The 23,784-nt window shown below is 53.5% G+C and overlaps 5 protein-coding genes across 5 annotated transcripts; 2 read left to right on the top strand and 3 right to left on the bottom strand.

Annotated features, from left to right (window-relative positions):
- The first annotated feature begins 569 nt into the window (after positions 1 to 569).
- QC764_701440 (uncharacterized protein) lies at positions 570 to 4,562 on the top strand. The gene is made up of 3 exons (XM_062949808.1): positions 570 to 1,997; positions 2,058 to 2,989; positions 3,044 to 4,562. Exons 1-3 carry the CDS (start codon positions 829 to 831, stop codon positions 4,480 to 4,482), a joined length of 3,540 nt encoding a protein of 1,179 aa, XP_062796850.1. The 5' UTR covers positions 570 to 828; the 3' UTR covers positions 4,483 to 4,562.
- On the bottom strand, positions 2,593 to 6,886 carry QC764_701450 (uncharacterized protein). The gene is made up of 3 exons (XM_062949809.1): positions 5,202 to 6,886; positions 3,724 to 5,137; positions 2,593 to 3,428 (listed from the first exon to the last, which is right to left on the bottom strand). Exons 1-2 carry the CDS (start codon positions 6,488 to 6,490, stop codon positions 4,957 to 4,959), a joined length of 1,470 nt encoding a protein of 489 aa, XP_062796849.1. The 5' UTR covers positions 6,491 to 6,886; the 3' UTR covers positions 2,593 to 3,428; positions 3,724 to 4,956.
- Positions 6,887 to 7,373: 487 nt separating this feature from the next.
- On the bottom strand, positions 7,374 to 12,569 carry QC764_701460 (uncharacterized protein). Its single transcript, XM_062949810.1, has 3 exons — positions 11,945 to 12,569; positions 8,441 to 11,851; positions 7,374 to 8,377 (listed from the first exon to the last, which is right to left on the bottom strand). Exons 1-3 carry the CDS (start codon positions 12,060 to 12,062, stop codon positions 8,292 to 8,294), a joined length of 3,615 nt encoding a protein of 1,204 aa, XP_062796848.1. The 5' UTR covers positions 12,063 to 12,569; the 3' UTR covers positions 7,374 to 8,291.
- Positions 12,570 to 17,702: 5,133 nt separating this feature from the next.
- Positions 17,703 to 18,523, top strand: QC764_701470 (uncharacterized protein; the record flags this gene model as incomplete). The annotated part of the gene is made up of 2 exons (XM_062949811.1): positions 17,703 to 17,711; positions 17,777 to 18,523. 2 exons carry the CDS (start codon positions 17,703 to 17,705, stop codon positions 18,521 to 18,523), a joined length of 756 nt encoding a protein of 251 aa, XP_062796847.1.
- Positions 18,524 to 18,603: 80 nt separating this feature from the next.
- On the bottom strand, positions 18,604 to 23,416 carry QC764_0107270 (uncharacterized protein). Its single transcript, XM_062941126.1, is given in 7 exon segments — positions 18,604 to 19,524; positions 19,592 to 20,119; positions 20,191 to 20,526; positions 20,541 to 20,871; positions 20,941 to 20,978; positions 21,076 to 21,426; positions 21,503 to 23,416. 3 exon segments carry the CDS (start codon positions 20,249 to 20,251, stop codon positions 19,349 to 19,351), a joined length of 765 nt encoding a protein of 254 aa, XP_062796846.1. The 5' UTR covers positions 20,252 to 20,526; positions 20,541 to 20,871; positions 20,941 to 20,978; positions 21,076 to 21,426; positions 21,503 to 23,416; the 3' UTR covers positions 18,604 to 19,348.
- Positions 23,417 to 23,784: the final 368 nt, after the last annotated feature.

Here is a 23,784-nt window from a genome sequence, read left to right as displayed (position 1 = left end):
TGAACAACTGGCTGGTTGGTGACGATGAGTGTGCTGCAGGTGTAACCCGACCCAAGAGAGCACATGTGCAACAGGAAACGTGTTTTGGATCGCCCTTCTTCGATTTGTTCTTTTTGTTGTTCCACGGGTCTTGGCCAGGCGTGTGTTCAGGCCGTGGCACTGTCGGCTTGGTGGTGGCCATCCAGAAGCACTGCTGGTAGGTAGGTGTAGGTACTCTCTTCCTCGCAGCTCGAGCAGGACCCGAGAGTGCAATGAAAAGAAAAAGGGTTCCCATCACCTGGAGGCAGTGTAAGACCAGGGACACTGTGGCCAACCGTCATGGGCATGCCCAGAGGACAGTTAGCCGAGATAAAAAAAATATTATGATAATCAAGATTCTGCTCCGTTGGAGCAGTTTCAGATATTAAACTGAAAATAACAGATACTACACTTGATCTAAGCCAGAAGGCAAGGAGAGCTGAAGAAGAAAAGAGGAAATCAAGTAAAATGCAAGGGTGGCCGACAATATATAGCTGGTGTGTCTGGTCTGTGCTCGCCTGCAAAATCGCATCCTCTCGAACATACCACCTGGAGCAACTTCGTGACAGCGGAGTGTCCCGCCTCAAACCCGGCTGGGGCTTGGTTGGAATCCGCTGTAAAACCTCCGTCTCCACATGGCTCCACCGGCCAGTAACATGGAATTCCGGGAAAGCGGCATCCATGACGCAGTTACACCACACCTCTGTCCCTGTCCCTGAATAATCGCCCAAAAAACAATTGCGCCTTTCTCTTTTCTCCGTCCGATAACTTGGGACGCATCCCCGATTGACCGTCCGAGACGAAGCTGGCATGGACAGTAATGAAGCACAACGACAAACCTGCGAGGAGGAGGGGGGGAAGATAATCGACGCAGAAAGCCCTTTCGACGGTCCTACACACACATATCCAAAAGCGACTTCATATACACCACCGGTACCGAAATCGAGAAACGAATATGCACCCGGTGCCAATGTCGACCACAACACTGCTGCTGTGCCAGACGACCATGGGCCACAAGACAAAAAGCCAAGCTTGGTGGGCAGGCTGGCGAACAGGTTAGGACTCGATGCCGGTACCTTGATCATCATGTTCAAGGGGTCACTACCTCCAACAATCGCCATTGCCATGTACCAAGCCGCCCCCATAACCGCCTATTTCACCACTCTCGGCTACCTCGTCCCCATCGTCAGCGTTCTCGCCCTGGCCATTCTCCCGAGGGGAAAGTTTCTCATGAACATGATCCTGAACCTCTTTTCCGTCTGCCTCGGGGCCGCCATCTCCATGCTGGCACTCTGGTCGGCCGTCAAGGCCCGGGAAAACACCAGATCTTCTGCTCCGCGTCCAGCGTCAGGAACAGGGGGTGGGCAGGCTTTGACCATGGTACCATATAACTCTAGCCAGTCGGCTGTCTGCGCCGTCTGGCTGTTCTTTGGCATTTGGCTGGGGAATGTAGTGAGGGCCAAGCTGCCGGCCTTCAACTTGCCCGTCATCATCTTCAGCATCTTTGTCAATGTCGCGGCCACCTACGGACCTTTCATGACAACAACTACCGGGGCACAGAAGTTTGTCAGGGAGTTGTTGACGGCCATGCTCGTGGCACTAGCATTGGCTTTTGCCGTCAATCTCTTCGTTTTCCCCATGAGTAGTCGGTTGGTGGTGTTCAAAGAGTTTGAGGGCGCGATTGGGTTGTTGAGGAGGACAGTAAAATTACAGAGAGAGTATCTGGTGTCACTGGAGAAAGAGGACATGTTTGCTGTCGCAAGCCAGGCAACGGGTTCAAGAGAAGAGAATGGGAGGAGATTGACCAAGGAAGAGAGGGCTGCAAAACAGCTGAAAGAGACTGGTGATAAGATGAGGCAGCTGGCGGGGAAGCTGCATGCTGATATACCGTTTGCCAAGAGAGATTTTGCCTGGGGAAAACTGAACGGGGATGATATTGGGCAGTTGTTTTCGTTGTTTCGGAATGTGTACATTCCGGTGTAAGTACCTCTACGCTTTAATTTCTCTCACGCCTCTCAGAAGCTGACCGGAACGGACAGGCTTGGGATGATGACCATCATCGACATCTTTAAGAGAGTGTCGGAACACCGTGGGTGGAACCGTCTTCGCAATGAAGACGAGCTGTCTGATGACGAGATTGCCGCCAAAGAAAAAGAAAAAAGGGTTTGGAACGAGGTCATGAAACAAATGCATGAGCCGTTCGAGATTTTGTCTGGAGCTATCGATCAAGGTCTGGAACATGCTGGGCTCTGCTTGGGATTGTTACCACGGCCAAAACGGGCACGAGATGTTGAGGCCCAAGGCGAACAGGTTCGACCCGGCGACCCCAGACTTGCCAAAGTCATGGATGAAAAGGTTGCCGCTTTCTACTCCAAAAAAGGAGAACTGCTAAGAACTTGGGTCAGAGAGCGCGGCTTTCGCCTTGAGGACAATGAAGACGGGTATGGAGAAGAACACTTGACGGAGCAGCGAGAGCGAGATCAGTCCCAGCTCTACATTGTTCTTTATATGGAGAATTTGATGCACGCTTCAGGCGAGGCCGTTCAAGCACTTGTCGCGTTTGCTGACAAGAAGGTGGCCGATGGGACTATGTCTAGAAATAGGATCATCATACCGTCGAATAAACGGCTAAAGAAATTACTCCTCTCGGTATTCAACAACGAAGACTCGTCAGGGGAAGAGTCGCCAGATCTCACAGAGACCAGAAACACCATCGTATACTTTGGAGATGGCTACAACCGAAAGAAGGATCCGGAGCACCTGCCACCAGAAACAGCTTGGCAGCACTTTGGCAATGGGCTACGCAAGATTTCTGCTTTTTTGGGATCCGAAGAGTCCATGTTTGGGTTTCGAGTAGCTTGTGCTACCATGACGGTTGGGATTGTGGCTTTTCTCGAAGAAACCCAGCGCTTTTTTATGGAACAAAGACTGGTTTGGGCCATGATCATAATCGCCCTTGGCATGACAATGAGTAAGCTATCCCTTCGACCAGCCATGTCGGGTTTGAACTGACTAACATCAACAGCATCGGGCCAGTCCTTTTTTGGCTTCCTTTGCCGAGTTGGAGGCACAGTCATAGCTATGGTGTTGTCCCTGATCATATGGTATATCGTTGATGAACAGCCCGCCGGCGCCATTGTGATCATGTGGTTCTTCGTCTTCATCAGCTACTACTTCTTCCTCAAATACCCTCGTTTCATTCCGGCCATCATGATCACCATCGTCACCCAAGTACTCATTATCGGGTATGAGCTTCAGACTATCCGACTTGGAAAGGAGATTGCCGAACGAACAGGGCAGCCCTGGTATCCAACATACTTGCTCGCTCCGTATCGTCTAGCTTGCGTGGCAGGTGGCAGTCTCGTTGCCTTTTTCTGGACGATATTTCCATCCCCATTGACAGATCGCACCTGGCTCCGAAGAGATCTGTCAGCAACTCTCTACCTGGTAGCCAACTACTTCGGTGTTATCAGCAGCACGCTTCGGTCCAATCTGGACGACACGGCTGGAGATGTTGATATTCCCGGGACGCCAGCACATCAGCTTCACAAGATTAGCCGTAAAATCTTTGGCAAGGTCATGATGCTGGTCCCCTCCATGATGCAGCATTCCGAGTGGCAGCGATGGGAGCCTACGATAGGGGGGAAGTTTCCCCGCGAAGCCTACGACGACATCATTGCGGGAAGCACAAGAATCATGGCTTACCTCACCCTTATAAGCTACACGCTCATGCACCCTACGCGTGTTTATCACGCCACCTCGAAAGAACACAACGGGGAGGATGGCGATGAAACCCATATCCGCAGCCGCGAATGGCTCAACGCTCTCGCCAAGGTTCTGCGCACTCTGAGACCAACACATCACTCAATTCTGTCCACATTGACGCTACTGTCGAACTCTCTATTGTCAGGCCAGAGGCTACCCCCTTTCTTGCCCTTGCCAAGGCCGTACGAGATGACGAGACGGCTGATGACGCTGTCGTCATCCAAGTCTTACCCCAAACATGCCAACGACGACGAGGACAATGGCTCCGAGGAAGGACCGGGCGAAGAAGATGATGAAGACAATGAGTCGGATGGCGCCCCCGTTAGACTAGTCGACTCCCGAACAGGGAGAGATGACCGCGACGAGGACAGGTTGCTGCGGAAGCGCACCACTCGTTCGAGCCACAAACTTGATCACATCCCTGAGCACCACGATGGCGGCCGTCCAAGGAAGAGAAGGCCGGTTGAGGTGAATCTACTGGATCCGAGAAACATGGAACAGCCGGGATACGCAGAGTTTGCCGTGCTGCAGGTATGCACCACACTGGTATGTGACGACCTGGAGGGGCTGGTCAAGGCGGTGAGTGGGTTGGTTGGTGTGGTCGACTTCAGTTTTCGGTACGAGGGGAGCGAGTCAACCTTGGGTGCCAACTCGGGGAATGAGACTGCAAGTGAAGGGTTGAGACGAAGAAAAGGATAGAAGGAGGTTTAGATGTATTGTGAGAATAAAATTGTATATATTCCCTTAATTATACCAAAGTCCGATCAATGCTGGCTGTGTAACATGCTTATCTGCGGGGTAATTTCTCAACATGGACAAGTCAGCTTACCTTGACAAATGGGTGTTGTGGTTCCAATAACAATTATATTATCCCGCTCGCTCAGCATGCAATGCTCGCTCGACTGGCTAACTGCTTCTAGCCCCTTCTTGTAGCTGTTTTTTTTCGAGTCTCTATCGTCTATTTCTCTACCCGCTCTAATTTTGTTTGTTTTGTATATTTCTCGTCTTCGTCATCGTCAATGGGATGAACTCCTTCCGTCGCTGTGTTGCCGTTGGGGTATATACAAGCCAGCCTCCCATCATGAATCCCTAATCATTCTCATTCCCTGGGGACTTGGCCCCTTTCCAAGGAAGAGCAGAAATAATGATATCAAGCGCGAAAAGAGATGCTCTTTACTTGCTCTCGGCCCACTTAAGAGTGCCCGGCACGGTGGGATCGGCCTCGACGTACTTGCAGGTGGTGAAGGTCTTCCAGAGCGAGCCGAGGAACGAGCCCTTCTCCTGGTGGTAAAGGTCGCCGACCACGGGCTTGATGGCCTCGGTGGCCTCCTCGGCCTTGTAGAAGGGGATGCGGCTGGACAAGAGATTGTTAGCCAGGAGTGCCGGAGACAGCAGGGTTGACAAAGGAGCAAACTTACGGGAATAGATGGTGAACGACGTGGGTGTCGATGATGCCGTGGAAGAGGTGACGGCCGACGAAGCCAAAGTCGCGGTCGACGGTGGCGAGGGCGCCCTTGACGAATGTCCAGTTCTCGGCGTCGAAGTGGGGAACGTCGGGGTGGGTGTGGTGGAGGTAGGTGATGGCGACCAACCAGTGGTGGACCCAGAAGTAGGCCTGGCCGTACATCAGGAACACCATCTTCCAGCCGACCATGGTTGAGGCGAGGTAGAGGCAGTAGCCGACAATGGCGAGACCGACGTCGGTGATGAAGATGTAGACGGCCTCGCTGGGGCGGAAGACGGCGCTGGTGGGCTCAAAGTGGCTGACGCGGAGCCAGCCGCCCTCGCGCTGCTTGCTGGCGGGACCGGCGGTGGCGTTGAACAAGAGGTACATCTGCCAGCCGGCGAGCTGGTGGAAAATGAGCTTGACGAGCTGGACAAGGGGGACGTCCTCGAAGAGCTCGCGGTCGAGGTAGAGGTCGGCAAGGCGGCGCTTCTGGCGGTCCTCCTTGGTGGCGGGGACGAAGGCCATGTCCTTCTCCATGTGGCCGGTGAAGCGGTGATGGCGGTGGTGAGAGAACTTCCAGGAGAAGTAGGGCACCATGAGAGCCGAGTGGAGGACCCAGCCAACGACGTCGTTGAAGTTTTGGTGCTTGGAGAAGGCGCCGTGGCCGGCCTCGTGAGCCAAGATCCAGACGCCCGTCAGGACGAGGCCCTGGAGGTAGCCATAGAGGGCCCAGGCAAGACCGCGGACGATGCTGTCGTTGATCTGGGGGATGTAGGTGAAGGCAGCCCAGCCAAGGGCGCCGGCCATGATGAGGTCGCGGAAGACATAAGCCATCGAGTGGAGGATAGTTGGCTCGAAGCAGTGGGCGGGGATGGCATCGCGGATGGTCTGAATGTCGGGATACTCGACCACCTTGGTCTTGAGCACGCCATTGGCACCGCCGTTGGCCTTGCGACTCCTGGTCTCGGTGGTGGTGATAGCGGTCGCCATCTTGGGCTGATTGTATGGATCTGGGGGGAGGGAGCCAAATCCACGGAGACGGAGAGGCGATGGGGGAGATGAGAAAGGAAAGAGAAGGGGAGGGAAGGGGGGAAAGCGGGCGAGAAAAAGAGGGAGAGGAGGAGGAATTAAACTTCTTCCACCGCCCGCTCGAGCGAAACCGCAACAGGGGACCACCAGGGGACCACCAGCCAGCGACTGTCCGTTTTTCTCCCATTTTTTTTTTTTTACTCTCGTTCGAAACTGACAGGGACCCTGCATCTGGCTGCGTGTCTGTCAACGGGTGCCATCCATGTCTCCCCTGCCCCTCTGGCCGGCGAGCCCCACGTGTGTCCTCTTTTGTCTGGTCCCCAGCTCAGGCCCAGGCCAACAGAAAACGAATCTAGCCTCAAAAGAACGGGTCCCCTTGGCTGGAGCTGGTGCGGGCGATATGCGTGTGCTACGGTGCCAGGACGCGATTAAGATTGCAAACCAAACCCATTTTGCCGTTGCAATTGACGCCGCTGATTGGACCCATCTCGATAAGGGCCCAGTATAAAAAAAAATAGAGTTCAAGAGCAAAAAGGCGGTCACTGGGCATTGACTGACACGCGGGTTGCTGGCAAGTGACGAGGCATCCCGGCGGCACACATGCAACATGCAACACAAAAGAACGCGGGTGGCAGACGTTGGTGTTTCACAGCAGACAGTCCCTTTTGGAGACAAAGCAAAATGCCATGTTCTCTGGCATCCAGAATGCCAGATCCAACTTCCCCCGGAGACCCTGGATCTTCAAACCATCTGGCCTCCATGTGGATCTGCACCATGAACATCGAAATCCCAATTGGCAGTTTCAACCAGGTTGGGCTGCTGCAATCGCTTCACTCCGACTGGCTCGACGAAGAGGGGTTTCCCGATTTCCCCAACACCAGCTCACATGTCCACCCCACACTTGCCAACAAAAAAAATTAAGAAAGGGGGGCGCCGAGGCGGAATCCCAGCAGATGGCAAACCCAACGCCAACAAGGAGCCACGCTTTTTGAGAACTTGTCTACAACGGTACAGCAAGACCGTTGTTGTACACATCATCCCTTCTCCCGACTCGAGTCTCTTCTCCAACCGACCACCAATCGGCTTCACCTGTCTGCGAGTGATGGGTACTAACCGTCTGAACTGTTCACATTAAAAGTGAACCCCTACCAACCGTTTTCCGCTATGCAAGAAGGGTCTCAGATTCGCCAAGATAATATTCAGGCACACATTTATTGCTCTCTGATTTTGTCTCTCTCCTCTCTGCTTTTACTATTTTACTGTACCCGACACAAATCCCTTATTTCGAGGGAAAACCACTAGGACCATTTCTTCCTGGGCCTGCTCGGCTTCCTTCTTGGCCAGCCACAGTCAAACCAGCGAGTGTCCTTGTTTGAATAATACAAGCTCCCAGAGTTGAACCGATTTCCCCCTCCAAAACCTTTCCCTAAACTTTTTCCCAAGCGCCTCCATCCCGTCAAATTCGTAAGTAATGTTGTTTCATCTTCATAACGCGTCGTCGTGTCCAGACAATATGATTGTGAATCTTTGCCCCTTGGATCTCCATACAGCATCATATGTGTTGGGGGAAATAAAGTAAACGAGATACGCCCCCGCCTCCCCCCCCTTCCTCCCCATACCATGCCTTGAAAGAAAACCCGCGTTGTCCTGACAAAAAGGCCGAGTCGCGCATGGCTTTTGGGACTGTGCTCGTGTGGGAGTGTAAGGAGAGAGCTAGTTCCGCAAAAGTGAAGCCTGCCAACCAGCACACCTCGGCCATCAGGCACCGTATACCGCAAAAGATCATGCCATCCCCCTCATCTCCCTTCCGGATCCATCCGCCCAGTAAGACTGTTGAAGTCGAGGATGCCATGATGGAGTGGCAAAGTGTAAGTGTACAGACAACATGAATGAAGATAAGAAAGCCGACAGAACATAAAAGGGTATCAATGTCGTACAGAAATGGTGGTCGTAACATAACGCAAACGTGGGGCTACAGCACCCGAGCCCTGCATTCAATCTCCTGCCAGTCGGCAAGGCTGCAACCAAAAGTTCATTCGTGGACCATGACCGATTTCTCTGCGCGCACTCGCATATGACCAGCATGAGTTTCCAGGCAGGCGGTGATCAGGCGAGTCACTACAGGCCGTTTAGTTAGCAGAGGTTCACGGTTGGCAACGAAAGGAACGGTTCTGTACACACCTGGCCATACAGCGGCTTTGTCGAACATGTAGGCAGTGACTCTGAGCAGATTCGCGGCGTAACCGGGACTGTCGCCGAGATGAGGCTTGCCATCCATGCCCGTCACCGCAGCATCGCCACCAGCCATGTCCTGATTCATCTTCGTCTCGGCGCCACGAATGATGCTGTCGATTTTGCCCAGCAGTTTCAGATCCTCCTCTTCAAGAAGCATGATGGCAGGTACCTGTGTGAGATCAACACTGTCTCGGCCCAGAATCCCAAGATAACGCCCAACCCGGTCCTGCAACGTCGCCACCCATTCTGCCAAGACCTGGGCGCAGTCAAACACACAGAGAGTCGATTGCAGCGGCAATTCGCGACTGGTCAGATTGGCAAAAGTCACGCCGAGCTTGTCCGAAACCGAGAGGGACTCGGCGGCGAAGAAGGCTGCTTTCCGCAGATGCTTTTCCCTGCGCGTTGTGGATCGTGTGCCCGAAGGCTGCTGCTGCTGCTGCTGCTGGGATTGTGTCACGGCAGCTGGGTTGATTGTCCCAGACTGCGAGAACTTGGACGCGGCAAAGTCAGGAGAGGAGGTTTGCGTTAGTGGGGAGTCGACAAAGTGTGGGCTTACTCCAGATGCATCTGACTGCTCCGTGGCGGCCGAATCGGTGTTGGACGCCGGAGAATGCTCAGCATGCTGTATGATTTCCGACCCTCTTGCCAGCTCCTCGGCCATGCCGTCCCAGTCCCGCTGCCAGAACTTCTCCTTGGACCGTGACAGGTTTACAAAGAGGCGCACATAGGCTAGGTCAAGCATGGTGATGGCGTCGGCGGAGAGAGGGCCCAGGCCAAAAGGGTTGGGACGCTCTGGGCTGTGGTGAGGGTTACTTGCCCAGGCCGCGTGCCAGGCCCGGAGGGCTGGCTCGATGTGCCGATGCATTTTTTCCGTCTCCTCGTTGGTCCACACCTTGTTGTGGTGTCGCTGGCGCGTCTCCCAAATGTAATTGTGCAAAGCATTGATCAGGATCAGACAGCCAAAGCTGCTAGGTTTCAGGTTGCTCTTGGGTAGGTCGTTGATATTAACCGCTGTGCCAAACGGCTGGTGAACGTTCTTGAGAGCCAGATTCTTCTGCTCCTTCTCGTTTGTGCGGAGCAGCTCACCCAGTGCCTCATGAAACGTCATGCGATTACGGTTTGCCGCGGGGGCGCCGCCTTTTGACTGGAAGACACTGGCAGACTCGGCAGCAAAGAACTCCTCGTCGCAGGGCAGGTCGAGGTAGATCTCGGAATTGGTCAGAGCCGGAGTGTGATTGTATGCCGACACCAGAAGACTAGAAAGGATAAAGACAGCATAGAGAGTACGTTTTCTTTCCTCGGCCGCCTTCCAGCGCAGCCACTCGACCTGTTCGTCAGCTTCCTTCCTCGCGGTTCCGTTCCAAGCGGCATCCACATCCATCATGTCAACATCTTTGGCAGGCTCGGGTCGCGGTGCCCGCAAGAGCTCGGCTCCTTGCGCAAGACTTACTAACGCAGCGGCATGGGTGGTCGCTATCTCTCCGGACCGCTTGTCTCCGCAATTATGACCATACACGACATTCAGAAGCATTGCCTGTACCAACCACACGGGAGTCTCGACGGAAGGGTCCTGCTGATGTGAATTCTGGTCCGACAGGGGAGTTCGTCGGATAGACTCTGCCTTTCTTACGTTCGCTTTCCTCCGCTCGTCGAGGTACAACTGGATCATTTTCTTGGCCAACCCAAACAACTCCATCGACGCCTGATGCTCCAACTCAAACAGGGCACCAATTGCCGCCATGGAAAGAAGCAAGCACCCACTCCCGCCAATGCCGCTGTTTCGACCGTTAGCTGATTGCGGCGAGGTCTCGAACGAAAGCGTCGGAACGTGGACAAACGGCAGGTGGGGGTGAAAGTAGCGCAAATAGGCCCCGACATATCGCTGAAGGTCTCGCGTGCTCGGGAGGTTACTGCTGCTGTTCTGATCGGAGCTGCTGGTGTTCGTCGGCGGTTGCGCGGTCAATGGCGAGTTCGACGTCGCAAAGGAGTATCTTCGCGTGCCGAAGGCGGACGCCTGGGAGGCCGAGAGGGCACCTAGGATGGCATTTCTTGTTGAATCAGTGATTGTCGAGACGGGTAAGGTGCCATGATTACTACCATTCATCGAGGACGGCGTCTCCGGACCGGCACCCATATTAAGAGTTTGACTCAGGTTTGGACCATTCAAGCCTGAGAGAATCGATGGACTCAGCGAGCTGAGAGAGGGAGGAGGTGTCGAAAAGTAGCCATCGCCGATGGCCTTACCAGCTGGTGGCGGTTGCGGCGAGAGGGGGGCGCCACTCAAAAGGTCTGGGAATACCGAGCCGCCCATGTCGAGAGAGAAGGGGTTGCCCATCTGCGGTGGGCCCATGATAGAGGGCTGCCAAACCACAGTCGAGACGGACTGGTGGTTGGAACCGTCCACCATGACATCGCTAATGCCGCTCTGGCTGGTGGTGCTAATGGCTGAGGGTGATGAGCCGTCCACAGCATTCTCATTGGGGCCGCTGTTGAATGACATTTGGTTTTCAAAGCCGTTCAACCACTCGAACCCATCATCCAGCTGCTGGGTACCCGTCATGTCGGGAAGCCCGTGTGCGAAGGGGGATAACGGGTCCATGGACATTGGCGGCGGCGAGTCGCTGTAGTGCAGAGCATTTGGATTGATGGTCGAGCTTGTGGCAGGGCCGAAGAACAGGTTGTCATACTCGAATTCGGGATTGAATGGGAGAGGAGGCGCTGTCCGCAGGCCACCGGTGAAGTCCATGCTGATGCCGTGAGTCTCCAGCTTGGGAAGGCCATGAGGAGCCCCTCGCTGCGCCAGAGCGGCAGCCATGCCATAGGTGTCAAAGGTGTTGCTCATGGGCAGACCAACGAGGCTAGCGTGACGGCTGTGCGTAGGCTGGATTCCCCTTTGGACCTGCAGGTTCGTTGCCAGCATGTTCTGCATCGCAGCATTGTCGATGTGGCTGATAGTGTTGGCGCGCGGTCTCATGGACGCGGCATTGCTGTTGGCGGCGGCAGCAGCGGCAGCGGCAGCAGCACTCGGACCTGCGATGCTGTTTTTGCGGACACGGCTGGCACCGGGGGCGGCCCCGCTGGCGCTCTCGCGACGATTACGTGGACGGGAGGAAGGAGTCGTGGTCTGATGGAGCTTCTGCTGGTGTCGCAACAGCAGATCGCGGCGAGCAAAGCAACGCGTGCACTCGGGACACTCAAACGGCTTTTCTTTGGTATGCGAGCGCTCGTGGCGCTTGAGATGCTCCAGCCGAGCGAACGAGCGCTGGCAGGTGCCGCAAACATGAGGGCGCGGCTTGTCGGTCTTGGGCGTCGGGAAACTGGCTGCGGGAACCTTGGTGTTGACCGTGATTGTTGAGGCTTTTTTCTCGCCACCAAAGGGAGCACTTGTCAGTTTTGCAGGACTCAATCGAAACCGGATGGTCGGAACGACACCATTGGGGAAAAACATACCAACTTCATCACCGACGGGCGCAGTGCCGCCAGCGGCAGTGGTCGACGCAGAGGCAGCGGAATTGGACATGGCGGCGACACCCTCAAGCTTACTGCCAGCGTCACTCGACACAGTCATCGTCCGTGGGACCGAGAATGGGTTACAGGCTCCAGGCGACTCTGGCGACAGCGTAAAAGGCAGAGACAAGTCGGAAGCGTCGAGATTGCGTAGGTGTGGTCGAGGGAAACAAGAGGCAAGAACAGAGTAGAAGCACGTTGAAGATTGGAGGGGTGGGGGGGACAGACACGGAGGAGGCAGCGACAGCGGCGGGCGGCGGCGGGCAGCAGCGGAGCGGTGGGGGGGGACGGGAACAGGGCAGTGAAGCAGGCTATCGCATGCTATCCCGACGGGACGCAATTGATTCTTGAAGGGTCCAAATAGCTTCGTATACCCGCTGGTCTGCTGAAATCACACTCTCGAGGAACCCGACGTTTACAATTGGCATCAGCCCAAGGAATCGAGGTAGGTGAAGGCGGCAGTTGCATAAGGTGAAGACGAGGAAAGGCTGGCTTGAGCAAGACAGACAGACAGCTTCTGCCATGGATGACAGTCTCAGGTCTCCCTCTCAGGTCTGTCTGTCCAGAAACCCAGATCGTCCCGGTGCCATGCGGCGAATGATTGGGGGACTGGACAGCCGTCAACTGGGTCCCATCCAACTGTCAGGCAGTGACGGACACCAGCGGCACAGCGACACAGCGACACAGCGACACAGTGCGGAATGGAAAAGCTTACCCCTGTAGTGAGAGAGCTAAGGAATCGATGGACCAGCATGCCTCGTTAGGGCCTGGTCAAGCGATGGGTGGTGTTCCTTGGCCAAAGGCGCAACTGATCTAACAAGGAAATCTTGGAACTCCGGGGCTGGTAGAGGGATACTTATTCGATACTTTAAATCGAGCGCAAGATGAATATCCACTCCGAGTCTCTTGGTGGTTGTCTCTACTTCTTCTACCCGCTGGACCCTGCAAAATGACAGGGACCTTGCCGAGCCAAGTCAGTCCCTGCGCAGACGTTCTCGCACAGTGACTCAGAGCTTCCATTTGGAGAGCAACCTCTCACGAGTATCGTGTGTGATAGATAAGACAGATTGTCCGATGCCTTCCTTAGCAGAGTTGGTTTCAATTTCGAGCTCATCTGCACCTCGCCCATTTCTATCCAGAACCCCCTGCCAAACATAAATTCATGAGCCTGCCATGGACGTTGCGGTCCAAGGTGATTGATCACACGCGTTTCTCACCACAGCTTAGCGCAATGCAGCTCCTGTGGGCCGCCCACCTTCTGTCTGTCTGCACGGTGTTACGGCAGAGTTTCAAATAAGCCCAGTGCCCAGCTCCTAGCTCTGGAGCTTCGAGAGACCTTCAAGCCTTGTTGGTTGCGTTCAACAGACATCTCTCGGCGTGTGAAGCCAGCACAGTACAGTTGTTTTACACGGGAACAGTAGACAGTAACAAGGGGCATTCCGTGGTTTCATAGGTGGCAAGGTAAAGTGCTCACCGCTCAAGGTTACTTTACAACTCGTACGGATACAGCCGCATGCTTCCCTCGCTCCTTCGCATCTACGCAGTACGGATACCAAGCAGGTAATTCAGCCTGGAATCTTGTAGTGTAAGCATGTCGAAGCAGGAGGCAGAAAGCAGAAAGCAGAAAGCAGAAAGCAGAAAGCAGAAAGCAGAAAGCAGAAAGCAGAAAGCAGAAAGCAGAAAATATGTAGCGGTCTAGGAGCTGGGAGCTGCCGTTCGCCACATGTTGTGGACGAGCGTTTCTATTAATAAAATGGCACTCCACGCACCAAGCTCCTGGCCAGGCTCAGATTTGTGTTCTGCTCCAGTCCTCCTGAGCGGACAAAACCAGCAGTCCGTACAATGCTAAAAAGTAAAACTGATGACATGAATCGTGTTCGGACAGACCAGGCCAGGCATTAAGCAGTCCCTGCCATCCAATGCCGTCCGTGGCTCTTTGCCTCCATGCATGTCCAGCCCAGTTTGGCTGGGATATCCGCGGCTTAGGTCGATCGACCCTACCGGCGATGCGACACTGCCCAACCCACGAAACAAACACACGCCAGACCACGGAGCGGTGGCTGTTTTCGGAAGCTTTACCAGCCCGATCATGGTCAGAGGTTGACAAACCGTGGGGTGCTGCCTGACCCAAGCACATACTAATAGATAATCAAAGCAGGCACGCAGGCACGCAGGCTGAAGTCTGGAGGTCTAGCACGCTCCCGACGAAATGAAACAGCCAATCAAGCATCAGTTGGGTGCATTCACTAGGGCTCCTACGGAAGAATATCGTTGGTTGGTCTTGGCCAGGAGAGCTTTGAGAGTTGAGAACCGGACAGACCTCGGCATCGCGAACTCAGCGGCCCTCGTTGGCGCACCTAAAGAGCTCTGGAACCATAGTGCCTTGCTCCAAAGATGAAGAGTACGGCGAGTACAATAGTACGTAGGTCTGAGCCAGCCATCAGCGACCAACAATGCGAGCACTGGCCAGATAGTGATAGGACACAGCTCAAGCAGAATCTACCCCGCCAAAGGACCAACGTCCCCTTGATGGAGGGGTAGGTAAGGTAAAGCTCCCGCCCACCTACCAAAGGAGCTTGGCGTGGAGGGGTACCCTCCTCCAATTTTCCCCAACCTCAAGAAGTCCTGCAATCTGTGTGCCTCCAACACAGATGAATGAGGTAAACGCTTAGGGCATATCGATTGATATTACAACGGCTCTGCTATCTCCAACAGCCCATGCCCATGGTAAGTCACCAGGTGTACCCAACTCTCACCCTTCAGCTCAATCAGCTCCCAGCCACCTTCACAGATAGATGGTCTAAGCGTCGGTGGTTTGCCTTGGCAGCAACTCCATTCTTCCCCACACAGTGACAGTGGATCACAAGCCCACGAGTGACTTGGAACGCCCAAAGTCTCTCAGAGCGGCTTCACTTCACCCATAGCATGGGCTGTCTATCTCAACCACACCAGCTGTACAATCATGTATGTCCAGATCCCCAAGGCACACACCTCTATCGTCGTTGGGGAACATCCTGTAGATGTCTGTTGACTCTCTCGGTGACAGCCGCGTTACCCTTGGGGCCGCACCACCCGATATGAAAAGCCCCCGAAGCGAACGAGAACCATGACGATGGCGGATATCTTGGTCCACTTGATCCAGATTGCATCCCCAACTCTACCCCGAATCCACACATGAGCCAGATGGCCGTCAATATAAACGACCATGATTGAGCTGCGGCTCTTTTTCCAAGAGCCCTACCGTGCCGTGGGACGACTGGCTTCCCTCAAGAAAAGCAAAAAGGTCAGGTGTACAGTAGACGGAGGCACGGAAGCGAGGAGGGTTCCACGATGCTACTGCAGGATTCAGCAACGTCCAACTGCTGATTCGTCGTCTCTTTGCATGCGAACCAGCTGCAGTTGCATCGCCGGTTGCATGAGTAGCCCAATCCACCACATTTTCGACTTGCCGTCTCTCCAAATTCCCGCAGCAGCAGTCCTGTAGTCATCGTGCTCTTGTGGGCTAAGGAATGGCCGGCAGCTTGGTGATTCTACCAGGCCTGTTTTGTATCAACGCTAAGTGGGCATTGATAGGTATGGACCTCGTTCCTGAACCAGCAGATAATTACCTTCCCAAAAATGACCCCGTGATCTGCTAGTCGAGACCCTGTCCCGAAGAAGCTACAATCTCCAGCCGCTGCACGTAATTTGCGTGGGTGACGGCCAACTGTGATGCATAAGATCCCACTGGGCACATCAAGAGTGGGTGGGATGGCCCGATATTGGTTGCGCACACATAATGTACAACATATGGGGGTCCTTCGTCAGAGGCCCATGGTAGGTAAACTAATTCTCCCAGCGAGAGGGATTGGTATGCCGCCTCAATACTGTCACTCGGCTAAACATGTCCCAGATGTCGCCACAACCTATATATCAGAAGTGCAGTCTACCATATGTCCGCCGCCCCATTCCCTCGTTCTTCAGGAGATACTAGGGCATCTCGAACTGATTGGTTGGTCTCTGAAAAGGCCAGACTCGGGAGGTGAAGCACGGAGCAGGTACCCGTTCTCGGGCTGTCCCGGACGGTGCTCCCACCCAGAAAACCGGTGCGCTGTCGGCGTTGGCAGTGGGTCGGCCCCATCCTGTATAAATCCGGCCTTCCGTACTTGCCCTCCTCTCCGTAGGCAGGTCCCTTAAGCACAAGGGCATTAGGTAAGGTTAGTCTCGGCTTCAGACTCTCGGTGCAGCGGGCGTTTCGGCAGCCAACCGGCTTCATCTCCCACACATCACCGCATGTCTTCCCTTGTATTCCATCCGTTTGGTTGTAGGGCAGACCTCTGGGTCTCCTACTACACCATGACCCCTGACTGCTGCCATGATGACGTCGCGATTGCACCCCAAACCACAGCCAGTGGTGGCGAGGTCCTCCTTGTGCCCCTACCAAAAGGGTTTCACCCCCCTTTTTTCCCGGAATCGTGGCTGGAATCTTACTTTTCGGTAGCTGGAAAGTGTGGGAGGCCAGCAAGAAGGTAGCAAGCAATTCGTAAGTGGCGATAGTCCACCGCTGAAGAATTCTTCCTCTAGGAAAGGAAAGGATCGTAGCGTTGGCTGGGCGAGAGTTTCTGCGTTGTTAATTCCGACGCTTGCCGAATCTCTTTGCGAGGGAGACGCCGCCGAGTTCGGAAAGGTCTTATACTCGACAAAAATCGCTGACTGGGTGCAGCGGTTTGTTCAGGAGGTCTTTAGATGACCCGGAATTTCTTGTTCAGAGCCATCGAGAACGATTCAGTTAAGAGGCTTGTCAACGCGGCACTCTCCAATGTCCATATTTGGTCTTGGCTAGATGCTTAGGTACCCAGTCTACCTAAGCAATGTTCCTCGAGACATTCTATAGTTACTTGCATCAGGGTTGGCTACCTTGACTGACTCGGCCGGCCATCAACTCTACTTTCTGCTGCCTGTCGATCATGGATGCTCACCAAAGCCATAGTTCTCCTGCCGTCAATACTGTCGACCCCGTAGCTGAACAGGATGCAGATCCTCTTTAGCTGCGGCCTCCATATGCTCATCAATCAACTGGAGGCCACTCGCTTGCAAGACAAGCAAGCCAAGGCAGTCAAAAAAAAGGTTTTCTTTTGAATGGCTCAGGCGAGTGGCCTAAGCCAAAACGGCTTGCTGGTTGCCCCCAACGGCGACCCGCGACTGTGGTTCCGGGTTCTTTTTCAACTTGAATTACTTTGAACCCTCGAATTTGCCCACTCATGGTTCTTCTGTTTTGGGGCGACTGGAATTTAGAGCTGGGATGGAGCCATTGTCAGGAATCTCATCCAGGCCTCGATCACATGAACTGGCGTCTGGTGATGGCGCAGCATATTCTCGCTGCGTTGGACAATCCAATCAAGATAGCGAAATAATTCGATTGGGAAAGGTTGAAGAGTTGAGGCTTGCGCTCCGCCTGCGATCTGATAGAGCGGAAGGATCAGGAATGCGAGGCTAACTAAATATAAGTCCGAAGGAGTGTGATGATTTGGTGAGTTGGGGGCCAGCATCAATGTCAGCTCAGGGGCTGGGTTGCTGATCGGGACTAGTGTCTTGATATCCATGTATGAGTGAGGCATCTCAGAATCAAGACCTGGCTTTTTAACAAAGCTTGTCCTACCTTTTTCTACCGCTCGCTTCTTCCCAGCTCCAGACCTGCCTCCCAGGCGAATCAACAGTAAACATGAACGATGTAAGTCTCGGCCCTTTCTCCCCTTTCGCCGTGAAATCCCAGCTCCCAATTAACATAACTACAAGTTCGAATCAAATCTCCCAATTCCAAACCGAGAAAAGAACCACGGGAATGCCCTCCCAGAGGTTTATAGCTGCCATCACCAAAGCTCCATGGGTGCGGGTCAGCACCCATGGCGGGCGAAACCAGATCAAAAACATTACCTCGAAGATGACGAAGGCGTTGTTTACCGCCACGACGGCAGCTTACCACCGCGGCCACACTCGACAGTTCAGAAGAAGAGACAAGTCCTCGGTCTTGACCTCCCTATCGCCATCTTGACATTCTCCCTCGCCTTCGTTACAGCCTGCTTGGTTGTAGTAGCCGGGCTGCTGGGGCACAAAGTAATTCAGTTAGAAAGAACGCTTCCATCAGTTATTAATACCCAAGTCAACACGAGCACCTCCCACCCACAAGAACAACAGCAACCACTTCTGCCCATCTCCGCAAGTCTAACCGAAACGATTCAAGTTAGCGTCCCCGGCTGGTCCTACTTTGGTTGCTATTACGACAACTCTGATCGCGTCCTCTCGGACTATGTCCAGTACGACAAAGAAAACCTGACGAACCAGATCTGTGCAGATAAGTGCACAGATAGGATCTATCAATACTTTGGTACTACGAATGGAAGGCGGTGCTTCTGTGGGTCAACGGCCGACAAACTCAAGAGGGCGCCGGATTGGGGCTGCAACGCTCAATGTCCTGGTCAAAAAAATGTGTTTGAGGCTTGTGGGGGGCCGAGTTTCCATATTAGTGTTTGGAAGAAGACCTGACACACTAGAGGGGGTTGTGGGTTGGTATATAAAAGAAAAGGGGATTTGAGACCATCAAAACATTTATCTGTTGATATTCCGTTGTTGCAGAATGACTCATGCTTCGTATTCATGAGGACCTATGACATACATACGTGCGTTTTTCAAACAGTACGAAGAAGAGCCTGCTGTTGATATTTCAAAAGGCTTGAGGGCTATCCCAAGCACGGAACACACAAGTTGATACCCAAACATACATCAAGCTTCGAGCATAGTCATTCCAGCCAGTGTGAGTCTAGGCTCTCCAAGAACGCCAAGTCCATGTTGATGAAGCTCTTCCACAGGTCAACTTCGCGCAGCCACGGTTTGGTCTGCATGGCAAAAGTGACAGCAGTGCACCATTTGAGCAAGACCTTCTCATCGCCTCCCATGACCAAAATCAGATCGCCCCGGCGCAAGGTCTTGTCATCCAGTTCAGAATGGCCATGACTGAATTTGTCTTTGGCGCTGTACTTCGTTTCGGCCCATAAACGGCCTCTGGATTTGTCCACCAGCGTCTTGGAAACCGGGTCCGAGACCCATCATTTGCTCACGAAGGAACCCGAGCCGCAACACCGTTGTGTTGTGTACACTCCATTCGCTCATGGGCATGTCCTTTGGAATAAACTTACATTCCCAAGCTCGCCTCACAGGATCTAAAAATGAAACGGCCTGTCGCATGGGCAGCAACATCATGAGAGGGTAGAAATGGGGAGCTGACCAGAGGCGAAGTAGGACAAACCGTGGTGTCATCGTCTTGCAGATCGCTGCAAACCTTTTTGCGGCCGGCAGCAGCTCTGGCCAGTCTCAGTAGTCGATGAACGATGGGGGCATGCCTTGGACAAACTCGTCCGTGTTGCTGTACGTGATGAAGAGATCGAGCTTATCTGGCCGGTGCTGCTCCGTGTTTGCTGTCGCGAATCCAGGGACCACATCTGGGCGAGGCTCGACGCACGCGGGTCCAATCATGCCGGCTCGGTAAACTGTACATTGAGCCATGTGAGCAAGACGACCGCAAGCCGGGCTAAAGAAACAAGGTGGAAAACTTACGCTTTGCGATGATGGGCCGGATGGCCATGTTCCAATCAAATGGGAATTTGTCAATGTACAGGTCATCTCCTGTATAGACTTTATTTTCCCACCCAGCCCAGAACTTCCTTGGCCGATAAGCACAACTGGTTCTTGTACGCGCGTCTGGTCTCACTTGACGACGAGCTTCTGGATCGAGGATCTTGCTGTTCCTGAAAGCCTGTCCCTCCCTGGATCCAAGGTGTTCTTGTACAATGGACGTTACCTCTACGTTTGGGAAAAACAAGCCCATGGTCATGAATGCGTGTACGATGTCCTGTAGAATGTAGCGGTGAGGCCAAAGGTTGGCGGGATCTCGTACGTAGACATCGTAGTATATCTTCAAATTGAGACAGTTGAGGATCTCTATGCAGAACCATGTCCATTCTTCATGGCGACGAGGATGAGGTGATTGGTATTTCTGCAGACCAGTTATGAGCTTCATCGACTCTTTGTATCGATCTTGTACCCTGGGTTCGAGGTCACCGATATGGAACGTATCCTTGAAGACTAAGGTAGGGAGAGCCAGATTTAGCAAATGTAATGGTGCCGTGAAGAGCTGTAGACGATGGCGTGCATACTGTAGGATCTATCTCGCTCCATGGTCTCCTGTGCACAGGCCGTTTCCTCGAGTTCTGCCATGCTGAATTTGAGTTTGATTGAAGAAAAATCCAGGGACGTAAGCAGCTTGGGGCGGAAAGATGTGAGAGGTGTCTCGGTGATGATATCGTGCTGTTGCTGCCAGATGGGCGGGGCCTCAAGGGGAACTCTTCGGACCCAGGAGCATACGGCGTGTTGCCTTTCTTCTCCACCAACTTCTTCCGGCTGATGCCGAGAATCTCTTCCAAAGCATCAGGCATTTCGCCCGTCAGCTGATTGGCTTTGTGGTTCAGCATGCTCAAGGGCATATGAGTGGACTCCAGTTGCTGGACCGGGTTTGATATTTCAACAAACGGTATGTTCTGCACACCTTCCAGCTGTTCTTCCTCAAAGAGGATTGCATCTTCCGCAGCGTCAGTATCGTTGTAGTACTCGTACGGGGAGCACCCAGGTGGAACGTCCTGGCATGTCCTGATCATCTTTCCCAGGTTGGTCCGAACATAGAACTGCGCATCAGGTCCGGCAAGCTCATCGTACAAACTCTTGACATTTTCTCCAGGCTGAATCTGACGAACGCGCATGGTGTCTGGCTCGCGAGTAAGGGTCTCCATGACGGGCTTCATGTGTTTGTACTTGTCACGGTTACCCCTGATACGATGGGCCTTGCTCAAGCACTGTGCAGACGGTTAGCATCGGGGGAGTCGGCTGTGTCGAGGGGCCTGGGAACTCACCTCCTTGATGTACTTATACATCTTGCTAAGGCTGTTTCCTGGGGCGAAGTCCCAGATATAAATCTCGTAGTATTCGGAAAAGCTGAACTTCCACTGGCACTGCATCCTAGTAAGCTCAAAGGACATGGCATCTACCTCAAGCTCGAGGTCCCATCCATCGTTCCCATGACGGCCATAGCCCTCGCCAGGCCTAACGCCCACTCCCGACCTCGATTGGACGATCCAGCGGTTGTACTCTTCAGGCGCGACGCCAATGCGACCGGTCTTGCCATCTCAAACAAGAATGAAATGTTCGCCAGGACGCATGAGGGCGTACTGAATGAATCGCCGACTGACAGGATCGTTGCGTTTCATGTGAGCACATATGAAGTTGCGCGCCTCCATAACAAGACTTTGCTTTCGAAGTACTTTCCGACGGGTGGTACCAAGCTGGTTGTATGTCGTCTCCTGCTGTGCTGTCAGGTCTATGAAGAATGGCACGAATCCCTACGATGTGAGTTTAGGTGGTTAGCAGGCATTGTTTGGGGCGCAAGGGGCGGCAGGTAGCTGCGGGGATACGAACAAGTTGCGTTAGCTCTTCGATGAGGAAGTTTCCGCTCCATCCGGTTCATTTGCTGGCAGGGAAACACTGCCACAAGGCCAGACAGTTGAGCTCAAAGAACTCATCTCAGTTGCGGCAAAGTGAAATGGCCTTTGGAAATTCGCAGTCCTTGGCCATGATGGAGAAGTGTAACCAGCCATTTCGAGCCATGCTGTGCTGCCTGGCGTGGTTCCAAATGTTTCAGCCCCAAATCTGTACCTTCATTCTCTTGTCTTTGGGTTTTTCGTCCTCGGCAATGTCTTCAAAGAGTTTGTCCGAGCCCCGAAGGACTCTGCGGGACATGCTGCTGAGGGCTTCGCAATACAGGTCTTCGAGAGCCCCGTGGCGATAATGATGGCGAATATATTCTGCGACTGAGCCGTACTTGTCGTCCTCACCATCCTCGTCATCTTCGTCTTTGTCTGGCTCATCCCCCCGCACAAAATCGGCACAGGCATCTCGAAGGGCTTGCAGATTAGGCTGTTCCACCTGGATGCAGAGATCTAAGAAATCAGAGTCGGAGATGGAAGGATCGGCGAGGAATTCCTCCAAACTATTGGCTTTGAGTGCAGCTGGGAGAAGCGCAGAGCGTGACATGACCTGGCGACAAAACAGAAGCTCCTTAATCTCGGTGATGTCAGCAATGAGTTTGACAATATCCTCGTCTTTGACAGGGGCTGTTCTTTTGGCCAGCTTGGCCGGGTTTTGCGCGGTGCCCATGAGCATTGGTCCATTGATATGGCTGTAGTCTTTTTCAACGCCCTCCTTGAGCCGCTTTCTCACGTCCTCTTTGCTCTCTATCTTGCTCTTGTCTGGCTGTGGCTGGGATTTTCCTGTCGCGACCGAACTGCCAGCTTCCTGGTTCTGTGCTGCTGCTGCCGTCTTTGACGACTTTTTCTTTGCCCGCTTCCTAGCCTTCTTCTTTTCGGCTGCTGTCATCTGATCGTCCTTCTCAATCGCGGCTTCCGCACCGCCGTCCACACTGGGAGCTCCCGCAGGAGTGGGATAAACGCATACTTCCTCCTCTTTGTTCTCCACGATAGGGGGCTCAAGCCACAGGAAATGGCGTATGAGATCCAAGTACTGTCCTCGGGTGTTCTCCACTACATCCTCGATAGGATCCCACGAAGAGTCTTCACTATCCTCGGATGCAGAGGCAGCCATGCGTTCGGTCAAAATCTCTTCCAAATACGCAGCCTGGCTCCGTTCCTCTTCCTTGGCCCTGGCAGCAGCAAGGCGGACCTCCAACTCGCGCTTGTGGCGTTGAAACAGGGCGTGCTCCTGTTTGAACCTCTTCTTCTGCTCCTTCCCCCGGTTCTTGTCTTGGTCATCCTGAGCATCCCGAACCCAATTGTACCACTTTTCCTTTTCGTACGAAAGCTCAGCGGTGCGCTTTTCGAGGTTCTCCAGTGTCTTTTGGATCGAGTAGCGAGTGTTGACGAGCTTGTCTAGAAAAGCCTTGTGGCCGTAGTCCATGTCCTGGAGTAAAAATGTTTGTGGTGCAGTTCTCGGGCCCTGATGGCTTTCCCTATCAGGACGAACTGGTTAAACAGGTACTCATAGACCTGGGTCAGTTCTTCCAGAGACTGGATGCCTTCAAACGACATGGTGTTGAGAGAGGCCTTGGTATCCCTTAAAAATGAGGATTTCTTTTCCGCAAGCGTCATGAACTCATTGGTATGTCTCTTGGTAACCCATATATAAGCCATAGCATTGCTTTGCGTGGAGTTTGCAAAAGAGGTTGCCGTTGGAAATCTCAATGGCTGGCACCGTGCATGGCTTGTCGTCCGAGGTTCGGATTGCTTTACACAGCGGCTCTTCCACTTGCTCAACAGCCATGATGATGAGACAAAATGGTGAAATATATGGTGTTGGTGTTGGGCAAGGTAAAAGAGAGGTTCGGTCAATAGCTGTTTCGCCTTCAAGCAACGCTCTTCTGTTCACCACGTTTTAGGGGGCTGTCCCCACGGCAATTCGATGTGGGGTCCCGCCACTGCGCGCACAGATCCACTGAGTGCGAAAAGGGCTCAGGGGTACAGGGGTTCGTTGCACTGTGTCCCTTTTGGTGATGTCCAATACCTAACGTGTAAATCTTCCCTGTTTCCAGACCAGACCCAGCCACGCATTGACAACAGGCAGAACAGGCAGCAAACAGCAATACTGATGATATCTTCTCTCTCAGCGTGCTTCTTCTGAGAACAACTCGGACACCATCTCCAAGAACGGAAGAGCAACAGACAAGCAAGAATGGTGGCTCCATGCCG

The sequence above is a fragment of the Podospora pseudoanserina genome (assembly GCF_035222485.1).
Source record: "Podospora pseudoanserina strain CBS 124.78 chromosome 7 map unlocalized CBS124.78p_7, whole genome shotgun sequence".
NCBI classification, from domain to species: Eukaryota; Fungi; Ascomycota; class Sordariomycetes; order Sordariales; family Podosporaceae; genus Podospora; species Podospora pseudoanserina.
Note: the sequence above shows the minus strand (reverse complement) of the source record. Positions and strands in the feature narration are given on the sequence as shown.

Excerpts from the sequence above, each read along its gene's own strand:
- QC764_701440 (XM_062949808.1), top strand. The coding sequence starts at position 829 with ATGGACAGTAATGAAGCACAACGACAAACCTGCGAGGAGGAGGGGGGG. Across the intron at positions 1,998-2,057 it reads CGGAATGTGTACATTCCGGT|GCTTGGGATGATGACCATCA; the intron begins GTAAGTACCTCT and ends CGGAACGGACAG. Across the intron at positions 2,990-3,043 it reads CGCCCTTGGCATGACAATGA|CATCGGGCCAGTCCTTTTTT; the intron begins GTAAGCTATCCC and ends TAACATCAACAG.
- QC764_701450 (XM_062949809.1), bottom strand. The coding sequence starts at position 6,490 with ATGCAGGGTCCCTGTCAGTTTCGAACGAGAGTAAAAAAAAAAAAATGG. Across the intron at positions 5,138-5,201 it reads GTCGTTCACCATCTATTCCC|CCGCATCCCCTTCTACAAGG; the intron begins GTAAGTTTGCTC and ends TCTCTTGTCCAG.
- QC764_701460 (XM_062949810.1), bottom strand. The coding sequence starts at position 12,062 with ATGACTGTGTCGAGTGACGCTGGCAGTAAGCTTGAGGGTGTCGCCGCC. Across the intron at positions 11,852-11,944 it reads GCCCGTCGGTGATGAAGTTG|CCTCAACAATCACGGTCAAC; the intron begins GTATGTTTTTCC and ends GCGAGAAAAAAG. Across the intron at positions 8,378-8,440 it reads CAAAGCCGCTGTATGGCCAG|TGACTCGCCTGATCACCGCC; the intron begins GTGTGTACAGAA and ends AACGGCCTGTAG.
- QC764_0107270 (XM_062941126.1), bottom strand. The coding sequence starts at position 20,251 with ATGGCAGAACTCGAGGAAACGGCCTGTGCACAGGAGACCATGGAGCGA. Across the intron at positions 20,120-20,190 it reads GGAGCGAGATAGATCCTACA|TCTTCAAGGATACGTTCCAT; the intron begins GTATGCACGCCA and ends TCCCTACCTTAG. Across the intron at positions 19,525-19,591 it reads CCGGCCCATCATCGCAAAGC|TTTACCGAGCCGGCATGATT; the intron begins GTAAGTTTTCCA and ends CTCAATGTACAG.